This window comes from Anomaloglossus baeobatrachus, chromosome 3, assembly GCF_048569485.1.
Source record: "Anomaloglossus baeobatrachus isolate aAnoBae1 chromosome 3, aAnoBae1.hap1, whole genome shotgun sequence".
Taxonomy (NCBI): Eukaryota; Metazoa; Chordata; class Amphibia; order Anura; family Aromobatidae; genus Anomaloglossus; species Anomaloglossus baeobatrachus.
This window is the reverse complement of record NC_134355.1, coordinates 523500918-523513030: the sequence shown is the minus strand read 5'-3', so window position 1 is coordinate 523513030 and position 12113 is coordinate 523500918. Positions and strand designations below refer to the sequence as shown.

Sequence of the window (12113 nt, the reverse complement as noted above, 5' to 3'; positions counted from 1 at the left end):
CATTCACACCATCTTAGTGACATCCGATTTTCTAAATACATTTCTCGCATGTTTCCTAAAACACTGGAAACGAGCGATGTCTCCCAATGTCTGTCAATCACTATTCCCTGTCAGTCGGTCTCTCCCTCTCGGTCTCTATTCTCTCTCTGTCGGTCCGTCACTATCTCTGTCCCTCTCTCACAGTCTGTCGGTCAGTTTCCCCCCCTCTCTCATACTCACCGTTTCCCGATCTCCGGCGCGGCGCTGCACGACATTCACACTGCTCCGGCGGCTTTTACTATTTTGAAAAAGCCGGCCGCTTATTAAACAATCTCGTATTCCCTGCTTTCCCCGCCCACAGGCGCCTATGATTGGTTGCAGTGAGAGACGCCCCCACGCTGATTGACAGGTGTCTCACTGCACCCAATCACAGCAGCCGGTGGGCGGGTCTATACTGTGCAGTGAAATAAATAAATAAATAATTAAAAAAAATGGCGTGCGGTCCCCCCCAATTTTAATACCAGCCAGATAAAGCCATACGGCTGAAGGCTGGTATTCTCAGGATGGGGAGCTCCACGTTATGGGGAGCCCCCCAGCCTAACAATATCAGCCAACAGCCGCCCAGAATTGCCGCATACATTATATGCGACAGTTCTGGGACTGTACCTAGCTCTTCCCGATTTACCCTGGTGCGTTGGCAAATCGGGGTAATAAGGAGTTATTGGCAGCCCATAGCTGCCAATAAGTCCTAGATTAATCATGTCAGGCGTCTATGAGACACCCTCCATGATTAATCTGTAAGTTACAGTAAATAAACACACACACATGAAAAAATCCTTTATTAGAAATAAAAAACACAAACACATTCCCTCATTACCAATTTAATAAGCCCCAAAAAGCCCTCCATATCCGGCGTACTCCACGGACCTGGATCCAGCGGTGACAGCGGGTAACCTCAGTGACACCTCAGCTGATCGCGCTACTCACCTCAGTTGCTGCTTGGAGGTGACCGGAGCGGCGGTGTCTTCTGCAGCTCCTGTCACCTTCATGCTGGAAGCGACGCTGGAGGTCCGTGGAGTACGTGTCTCATAGACGCCTGGAGGGTGTCTCATAGACGCCTGACATGATTAATCTAGGACTTATTGGCAGCTATGGGCTGCCAATAACTCCTTATTACCCCGATTTGCCAACGCACCAGGGTAAATCGGGAAGAGCCGGGTACAGTCCCAGAACTGTCGCATATAATGTATGCGGCAATTCTGGGCGGCTGTTGGCTGATATTGTTAGGCTGGGGGGCTCCCCATAACGTGGAGCTCCCCATCCTGAGAATACCAGCCTTCAGCCGTATGGCTTTATCTGGCTGGTATTAAAATTGGGGGGACCGCACGCCATTTTTTTTAATTATTTATTTATTTATTTCACTGCACAGTATAGACCCGCCCACCGGCTGCTGTGATTGGGTGCAGTGAGACACCTGTCAATCAGCGTGGGGGCGTGTCTCACTGCAACCAATCATAGGCGCCTGTGGGCGGGGAAAGCAGGGAATACGAGATTGTTTAATAAGCGGCCGGCTTTTTCAAAATAGTAAAAGCCGCCGGAGCAGTGTGAATGTCGTGCAGCGCCGGGGATCGGTGAGTATGAGAGAGGGCTGCTAACTTCAGTCACTCAGGGGATTAGCGGTCACCGGTGAGTCCTTCACTGGTGACCGCTAATCAGGACGCGGCACAGACAGAGCCGCAGCATGACAATGAAATCGGGTTAAGTTCACCCGAGTTCATTATGACAGTGCGGCTCTGTCTGTGTCTGCTGTCATCTGCCATTCAGCTCTGCTACATGGCTGTCTGTGTCTGCTGTCAGCGGCCATGTAGCAGCGCTGAATGGCAGATGACATAGTAAAAAATACGCATTACACACGCATAACACACGCATTACACACGCATTACACACGCTAGTAAAATCTCAGAAATAGCATCGCACTTGCGTTGCACTCGCACCTAACGTGAACTAAAATCAGCCGAGTTTTTTTCAGCCCAGTCGGACCGATTTTACTCGCATAGATGTGTTTCCACCCTTAAGGGAATACCTGTCCGACAGCAGCTCTCTCCCTTTTTAAAACATATGAACAATCCGTTGAACTGAGTGTTAATGTGTATGGGGAAATCAAGTGAGGTAGCTGTCAGCAAAATGAGTGGTCTCATGTAATAGCACATTTAGGCTGGGCTCATACGCCATATAAAAATCAGCAGTTATATCCAAAAAACACAGACAACTTTTTTCTCACTTGCCAGTTAATCGTTTACAAGACCATTTACAGTTTCCTATGTTAAAGAATTGCAATCCATATGTAAAAAAAATGGGTAAATTTAGAACAAGTGAAGTTCAGACAGCCCGAACAATTGCTCAGTATAATGCAGCTGTGGTACTCGGAACTACAGGCCGGTTCCCAGATCCATGGATAAGGCAAAAAAGATTTGTATCCGGAATCCGCAAATAAAAATCACACCATTTATTAAATCAGTTAAAAACATGCTAAAATCAAGCATAGACTGTATCGATAGACCAATCTTGTCTGTCTATACTGTCTATGCTTGATTTTAGTATGTTTTAAACCGATTCAATAAAGGTGTAATTTTTATTTGCGGATTCCGGATACAAATCTTTTTTTTAAAAAACTGGGTGCTATATGGTGGCTCTCTATGGGATTTGGGGTTTTTTTTCTGCACTTCCCTAGAGTTGGATGGGACGAGTCTGACTTGATATACAGAATAAACCAGTGCATTCTGTGATTTTTTTTTAAAAAAAATTTCCACATGCAGAATCAGTCAGTGGTAAAAATAATCGCTCATTTATATGATATAGTCCTAGTGCGGTCCATGCGATGTCCGTTTTTTACGAGCAGCAGTCAGACCATAAATACACTTGTTTCAATCTACCCATAAAGTGTACGTGTGTGTGTGTTATGTGCTGTGTATATATATTTTTTCTTTTTCTCTTTGAACCTGATATATAACTACATTGAAACTACAAAGAGTTAATTACAGAACCGTGTGGGTATCCCTAGAGCTTTCACTGACGGTGCGTGAACCCTGATGTGACACAGAAACTGCTCGATGTTGCAGAGTAATCCCTGATTTTGAAACCAGTCAGACAATAAACAACTCCACAACATTCATTGCAGCCACTTCTGTAGAGCCCATCTGCTGCAAAATAAGCCTAATTCTGCTTACTACGTGGAAAGCTTTGCTGACTGGCATTTGTCCTAGTTCTGGTGCCCGTGTTCACTGCAAACAACTCTGCTGCCACCTACTGGACTCTGTGCCTCATTACACACTAATTACAGTTAGACTAAAGTAGCATAACAGCTTTCAGTTAAGTGGCTCATTAATAAAGTGCTTCCTATGGCTGACCTGCATTAAGCCAAATCCAAGTACTTAACAGGAGTTTCTAGATAAAACTGCTGACTCGGTGGCATTAGCCTACAGATGTCTGTCCACCCGTTCGTCATTTAGGAAATAGTAGATCTAGCGCAGAGGGTGTGTGATCTCTTGAATGTGTAGGAAACAGATGGGCCAAGCATCATAAGTGCAGAGGTTGACAACTTTTAACCTAGCGGATACTAAATACTGGCTTCAGTAAGGAAGATATATTCAAGCCAGGTTTACACTCTTTATTTTAAAATATAACACTTGCCTTCTTCTTAGCATCCACTCATGAGTATGGGCAAAAATGTACAAAAACTCAACTAGACTGTACTGTGTGTATGAGGCCTAAAAAGAAAAAAAATAACCAAGTCTTCTCATTAACATGATCTTTAACATGATCTTTAATTTCTCTTTGTAACCACACTCCAATCCAGCTAAGACATGGGGGTCCTGAAGAGGGGGCTCTATTATAGCGAACTCTTTTATTGGGTATATGAAAATGGGTTTTCTAAACCAGACAACTCATTTAATTCTCATTTGTTAAAATATGGAGATAAGACACAAATGCATAAGAGAGATCAATATTGTGTCTTATTTTATTTCACTCTCACATTACATTTCTGTCTGATGTGGACACTAAGAAAAAAAGCTGCTCTTAGTGAATTCAATGGTAACCGGTCACTGATAAAAATGCTATTTACCTGCAGATATACTGCTAATTTTCAAGTATACAGCGTTTAATCATGTTAGACTGTTTTATTGGAAATGTAGCTACAGGGAAAAAATGAAAGAATTTTCTCCCTATAGCTGCTCACTTCCAACCTTGGGGCGGTGCAGGGGGACTGTATGGCTATGTTCACAAATTGCGTTTTTGCTGCATTTATTACTGCAGCAAAACTTGATCTGTTGGCAGTAAAAAAGCTGCATTTTTTTCTCCATCATTTCTTTGTAGTAAGTGTTTAAATATCGTTCGTTTAATTCACCCAAAAAGCCACAAAAACGCAGCTGCATTTTTTCTCTCTCGTTTCTTTCAGAGGTGAAAAAAGCAGCAAAAACACTGAAAAAGCTATGTGCGCACGTTGCGTAGTGTCCATGCTGAAAATTCTGCAGCAATTTGGCAGTGCATGTGCGCTTCAAATCGCTACAGAAACACTGCGTAATGGATGCAGGGTGTTTGCAACATAGATGCCGATTTCATCATAGACAGAGTGGGAGCTGCATCCAAAGCGCACGAAAGAAGTGACATCTTGCTTTTTGAGCGCAGCGATTTGGATCAAAATTTCAGCATGCAAATCACTGCGTTCTCAAATGCATCATGCGGATGGATTATGCACAATCTTCATAGATTGTGCTGGTGACGCAGGACGCATGTGTTTTACGTTGCAGTGCAATATGCAGCATAAACGCATGAAATTACGCAACGTGCGCACATAGCCAAAGAATTGACGTGAAACTTCTTTCAAAAACGCAGCAGTTTTCCATTTTAGTCAGGGGAAAAAAAGGAAAGTCTGTGTGATGGAATCTCACAGGTTTTGCTGGTACTGTAAAAAGCAGCATTTTATTTGCATAAAACCAATTAAAAGCCCTTGCAAAATAACTAAGCAAAAACGCAACGTGTGAACATAGCCTAAAGTTAAGTTCCCACAATGCTTTTTTGGTGAATTTTTGACAATGCACATTTTTGCTTTGCAGAATATGCAGCATCTTACAGTTGCAGCAAAGTGGATGAGATTTATAGAAATATTCACTGTGCTTTTTTTTTATTTTGTGTAAAAACCTGTGGTGTATTTTTAAATCTGCAATATGTCAATTTCTTTTTAATTTTAGGCTGTCAGTCAAGGTGCAAGGGGTGTGGTTACAAAAGCTCTCACTGAGTGGTGAGCCATGAGTGTTGCAATCCCCTGCAGCACCTTGATGACTGGAAGCCAGCAGCTGCAGGGAAAATGCAACTTTCCTTTCTCCCTGCAGCTGCTGCTCCAATTACATAGTCCAACATGATTTAAATGCTGTTTACCTGCAGATTACCACTACTGTGTATGTGAAGGTATAGAATATTTTTGTAGATGACCCGTATATCCATATATCCTTTTAATAGAGGGGGTTTTTTACTAAATACTGTGCCTAGTATAGAAGCTTCTTTGTGACACGTAAATATGTAATGCCACTTGTAAAAATTACAACATTTTGTGTGTTATTGTGGTTATTAAAAATAACATTTTTTCATATATATTACAGGCCATGGTGTGCCAAGGGAGCCATCCTTGGAAGAAATCCGGAGACGGAGATTGAACAGGTTTTAAAGCTGATTCCTAGAGAAGTACTAAACCTACAAGATGAAGTGTGCCTCTATCTCAACTGCAGATGAAAAAGCAATTGTATTCCACACACAAGACTTTATGTTTAAAAACGCCATAACTCAAAGTAATAAAACCAATTCATGTCCACAATGGTGCCTTTATGAACATTGTATTGCCCTTTTAATGCTGAATTTTAAAGCCACTAGTTGCTACCTTATCCAGGGTAATAATGGCAAAAATTAACAGTTAATAGTGATACACAGGCTAATACTGTGCTAAGGAGCAGATGCGCTGTTAAGTTACCTTTTCTTTGAGAAGTGACAGCAAAATGTCTGTCGGGCACCACAAGGAGTTTCCATTAATCTGTGATGGACTTTAAAGCCAGAGAAAACACTTGGTTAGAAAAAGCCGAGTCTTTATTTGTGGTGAGACATTAGAGGTTAGAGATTCTACCACTGGTTGTTTGAAAAATATGGGCACATGCATTAGCGAACTTCTACACCAACATATGAAAATATGGTGGAACAAAAGGTCTTTGGTAAAATATATTCTTAAGAGCCTGATACCAAGAGGCCTAAGAATTCAGGCATATTCATATTTTTGAAGGGAAGAAATAGACTTTTTGGGAAAATAGGAGTAAATTTGCAATTTATGTTCTGGCTAAGCTATCACAATAAACAAAGTCTCTAACTCCTGGAGAAAGAATTAGAGTGTGTGAAATATCAAATGAACTAGCACATGGATAACAGTAGAAATTGAAGTCTTAAATAAGGATATTGATGAGAAATAAAAAAATCTGAGAAAGGAAAATCAGTGATGTCAAAAATAAAAACTTCAGAGAAAGCAAAAAGTTTATCAGACTAATAGGGTCTACAAATGGAAATATGAAATCCCCAAGACAGAGTTACGGAGTTCCTCCATGTTTTTACCAGCCTCTACAAGCAGCGAATCCATGACAGTGGACACACAATATTGAAGACCAAAGTTTTAAAAACTCCCTCTAAGAAACGACACATGGAGACAGGGGGTCACGTAAGCAGAAACTAGACATGGAGATCAAACAGGAAAGAACAACAAAATTCAAGTGATTACAGATTAATGTCACGTAAGAAGATACTGGACATGGAGGTCGAACAGGAGAGAACAACAGAACTCAAGTGATCATAGATTTGAACCTGTTTGCTAGAAAACTCTTTAAGAGAGTCCTTCATGATGACCAGTTCAGATCTTCTTTTCCCACTATAGAAGAACGTGAAGCAGTACAGATCCCAGAGGATTAACTTAAAGTGCAAGAAAGACTACAGGGAGGATGGCCCATCATCTTGGGAATCGCCAACATGTGTGAACCAGCATGCAGATTCATTGACCATCATCTTCAAACACTTGTGAAAAACCTTTCCTCATACATCAAGGATACGAAGGACATTTTTAGAAAAATGGAGGTTCTCCATTTAGAGAAGAATGTGCTCTGGTTACAGCAGACATCGAGTCTTTGTATACTTCAATTCTTCATAAAGATGACATACAAATGGCGAAGATTTGAAGAAAAGATTCAGAGAACGAGCATGTCATGAGGACAGTATTACCAAAGGATATATACGAGCCAAGATGGGTGGGATTCAAATGCTTAACACCAGGTTCCGTGTTTTGTGTGTAGGGAAATCATGGCCATTGTAATGACACACCCATTTTAAAGCCACACCTATTTTAAAACCACTCCCATTTTAAAAGCTACGCTCATTCTGATATGCCTTTCCCTTATACATATACAAGAAAGGGTGCAGGTAGACAGCCACAAAAAATTCGGCGTAAGATGGGAACAGTGCATGTTCTGGCCAACGGCTGTCTCGCTTGTGTTGGAAGAACAGCTGGCCGGGGTGTGTACTGCGTGCTGATGTATACACCATCTGACTGTGCCCTAATAGTTACCAAAAGTAAGATCACTACACCATTTCTCCAATCTCATGTTACTTAAGTCTGTTTAACCCCTTAGATGCCGCTGTAAATAGGGACTATGGCGCATCTAGATGGTTAGAGTATGAAGTCTCCCATTTTAAGTAAATCGGCATCTTGAGATCATGATTGGGTGGTCCTTATGGTTGCCTTGGCAAGTCATGACCAAATAACGACTTTAGAGTCTGCTAGTTATAGTGACCTGTTCAGAAGTTAGCAGCCTTCAGGTGGTAAAAATACTTTTCTTTCCTGTCATGCCACTTTGCATTAATTCCTGAAAAGCAGCTGAAGGGTTAATAATCTGCCTGACAGCAGTTTTCAATATGTTGAGGAGGTGTTGTTTTTATAATGGTATCACTTTTGGGGGGTTTCAAAAACATAAGACCCATAAAGTCACTTAAAAACTGACTTTGTTCTTAAAAACATAAATGTTCTAAATTTCCTTGAAAAAATACTGCTTCAATTTTAAAGCTTCTAACATCCTAACAAGCTGATATAAAGCAGAAATAAGGCAAATGTTATTTATGAACTATTGTGTGTGGTGTGACCAAAGTTTGACACTTGCTAATTTTTAGAAATTGTTGACAAATTTCTCATATTTTTACAAATGCAAAATATATTGACAAGAATCTCATAATTACTGGGATATGTTGAAGCATTGCATAGTTTAATGGCACATAAAGTGACATACAGTGGGGAAAATAAGTATGTGATACACTGTTGATTTTTCAAGGTCTCCCACCTACAAAGAAAGAAGAGGTCTTTAATTTTTATCGTAGGTACACTTCAACTGTGGCAGACAGAATCCAAAAATTAACCAGAAAATTACATTTTATCATTTTTTTTAAATAATTTATTTGCATTTTATTTCATGAAATAAGTATTTGATAACCTCACACCACTTCCTCATCTCGCCCGCTATCTGTTGGTGTCCCCCAAGGTTCAGTTCTTGGACCCCTGCTGTGGGACAGCTCATAGAGTCCCATGGCTTTCAGTATCACGTCTACGCTGATGATACGCAGATCTACCTCTCTGGACCTGACATCACCTCCCTACTAACCAAAGTCCCACAATGTCTGTCTGCTCTTTCATCCTTTTTCTCTGCTCGATTTCTGAAACTTAACAAAACAGAATTCATTGTCTTTCCTCCTCCTCACTCTATCACCCCACATGAGATATCCATCAAAGTCAATGGCTGCTCACTCTCCCCAGTCCAACGCGCTCGCTGCCTAGGAGTAACTCTATACTCTGATCTCCTTCAAGCAACACATCCAAGCCCTCTTCACCTCCTGCCACCTCCATCTCAAAAACAATTCCCGTATTCGTATATTTCTTTCCCAAGAAGTTGCAAAAACCCTAGTGCATGCCCTTGTTATCTCCCGCCTGGACTATTGCAACCTCCGGCTCTCTAGCCTCCCTTCTAAAGGGCCCTTTGCACACTACGACATCGCAGGTGCGATGTCGGTGGGGTCAAATCGAAAGTGACGCACATCCGGCGTCGCTGTCGACATAGTAGTGTGTAAATCCTTTATGATACGATTAACGAGCGCAAAAGCGTTGTAATCGTATCATTGGTGTAGCGTCGGTCATTTCCATTAATTGGGAAAGACCGATGTTACGATGTTGTTCCTCGATCCTGCGGCAGCACACATCGCTGTGTGTGAAGCCGCAGGAGCGAGGAACAGCTCCTACCTGCGTCCCGGCCGGCTATGCAGAAGGAAGGAGGTGGGTGGGATGTTTACATCCCGCCCATCTCCGCCCCTCCGCTTCTATTGGCCGCCTGCCGTGTGACATCGCTATGACGCCGCACGACCCGCCCCCTTAATAAGGAGGCGATTTGCCGGCCAGAGCGACGTCGCAGGGCAGGTGAGTGCATGTGAAGCTGCCGTAGCGATAATGTTCGCTACGGCAGCTATCACCATGATATCGCAGCTGTGACGCGGGCGGGGACTATCGCGCACGGCATCGCAGCATCGGCTTGCGATGTCGTAGTGTGCAAAGTGCCCCTAACAGTCTCGCACCCCAACAATCTATTCTACACTGTGCTGCCCGACTAATCCACCTGTCCCCCCCGCTACTTCCCGACTTCTCTCTGCCAATCCCTTCTCTGGCTTCCCATTGCCCAACGACTCCAGTTCAAAACCCTAACTATGACCTACAAAGCCATCCACAACCTGTCTCCTCCATACATCTGTGACCTAGTCTCCCGATACTTACCTGCATGTAACCTCCGATCCTCACAAGTTCTCCTTCTCTGCTCCCTTCTCATCTCCTCTTCCCACCAACGCATGCAAGACTTCTCCCATGCCTCCCCCATACTCTGGAATGCTCTGCCACAACATATCAGACTCTTGCCCACCTTGACAAGCTTCAAAAGGAACCTGAAGACCCACCTCTTCCGACAACTCTACAACCTGCCATAACCCTCAGTCCACTATGGCACCGCACGACCATCTCTACCCTCACCTACTGTATCCTCACCCATCCCTTGAAGACTGTGAGCCCTCACAGGCAGAGTCTTCTTTCTTCCTGTACCAGTCTGTGCCTTGTTTTGTTTATAATTATTGTATTTGTCCATGCTATGTATACCCCTTTTCACATGTAAAGCGCCATGGAATAAATGGCGCTATAATAATAAATAATAATAATCACCTACCAACCAGCAATAATTCTGGCTCTCACAGACCTGTTATTTTTTCTTTAAGAAGCCCTCATACTCTGCACTCATTACCTGTATAAAAGGCACCTGTCCACACAATCTATAAATATGCAACAAGGCTTAGGAACATTCAGTACGAGAGCTGTTCAGGTTATTGCCTGTTGACATCTGACATATTATGTAGCCATACCATATGTACATGACTGCTCAAGTTGTCAGTTGTCAACACGCAATGACAGGGATGAGTGCTGAGGTCCTGCAGAGCTACTCTCAGGCCCCAGTTCCAATACTCCACATGATTGCCTGATGACATCTGGCAATTTAGAGCTGATGGAAAGTAGACAAGTGGTAAATGTTATTTATTAACTATTTTGTATAATGTAACTCTCTGGTTTCAGGGCATAAAGATTAAAAGTTTTTAAAAATTGCAACATTTTCAAAATTTTCTTCAAATTTCCAATATTTTTACAAATATGCACCAAAATATCATCCTAAATATACCACTCCTATGAAGTACAATATATCACGGAAAAAGCAATCTCAGAAGCACTGGAGCACTTCAGAGTTATTACCTTATAAAGTGACACAGGTCAGAATTGAAAAAAATGCGTGGTCATGAATGTAAAAACTGGCTCTGGGGTCATGGGCGTACCCAGCGAGGGGCAGCTGCCCCCCCCCCTAGAAGCAGGGGCACGCACCTATTATGACCTGTCTCTGTCAGGTAGCGGGTGCGTTGGGCAGCGCGGGTGGCGAGGAGAGGACAGGGCGGCATGGTGCATCGGCACATGCCACCCACTAGTACCGCAGGGCAGGCTGAACGCTGCTCCCGCAGCCGCTCCTAGTAGGAGCTGTAAAATCCCGTCCTCAGTGCCTGACGGCCGCTCTGCACTGCAAATCAGCACAGCGGGGACTGGACTGGAGTGATGACATTGACATCATCACTCTGCGCCCCTTTGTGTCGAGTCCTGCAGTACAGAGCGGCCGGCACAGTCACAAGCTGGGGAGACTGCTGGAAGGCTGAGCTGCTGCCACAAGTAAAAAAAAAAAATGTAAATATTAAATTACACAGTCTGGGGGTCTGGGGAGCTGTTGTATATGATGGGGGGGCTGAATATGGGAGCCCTATTTGGAACCCATTGTGAACGTTCTACAAGGTAAAAATATGGATTTGATGTTGAGGAAACATATTGCCCAGGCTCAGAAGTACAATGGGAGAGGACAGACTGACTGGGTTGTGCTTGATGAGCGTCCGGAAATTCTTCAAGGAAAATCGGGACTGGATTGAAACAAAAGTTTTGAACAAGTTTTCTTCAAACCCAAGAAAAATTATATTAGTATAAGACGTAATCAGAATAAAAATCTAAATTTATTTGCAAGCAAATAATTGTAATAACTAATAAAGCACTGCTATAATTATATTTAATTCTCTTAAAATTTTCGTTTCATTCACCTTTTCCGTTCTAATATTTTACAACCTGTGCGACCATGGCTTACCCCCCTAGTTTTCATCCTGGGTACGCCCATGTCTCGGGTGAAGGGGCTAATTTCCTTTAAAAAAAAAAGCTAAATATTGCTGCAAAATTTTCAAACCTAACAAAATCAAAGAACGTTTGACAAATGTTGTTGAAGCAAATCAGACATATTGGAAAAGTTATTACCTTAGTGTGGTATGACTATCCTGATTTTCGGTATAAACATTAAGTTAGAAAAATTGCAAAATTTAGACCTATATGCAAATAGAGCCATTGAATCACAAAGCAAAATTAAAATATATTACAAATTTTATTAACATATACACAGAAA

The 12113-nt window shown here is 42.4% G+C and overlaps 1 protein-coding gene across 2 annotated transcripts in view; it reads left to right on the top strand.

The window, feature by feature from the left end:
• The window catches only part of RHBDD1 (rhomboid domain containing 1), a 116565-nt gene extending 105787 nt beyond the window's left edge, over positions 1-10778 (top strand). The window contains exon 8 of one of the 2 annotated variants that reach the window (XM_075340766.1): positions 5637-10778. In XM_075340766.1, coding sequence (XP_075196881.1) covers positions 5637-5701 — 65 coding nt within the window. In that variant the 3' untranslated portion in view covers positions 5702-10778. The remainder of the gene's footprint in view (positions 1-5636) is intronic. The other variant, XM_075340767.1, reaches the window with a different exon arrangement.
• Positions 10779-12113: the final 1335 nt, after the last annotated feature.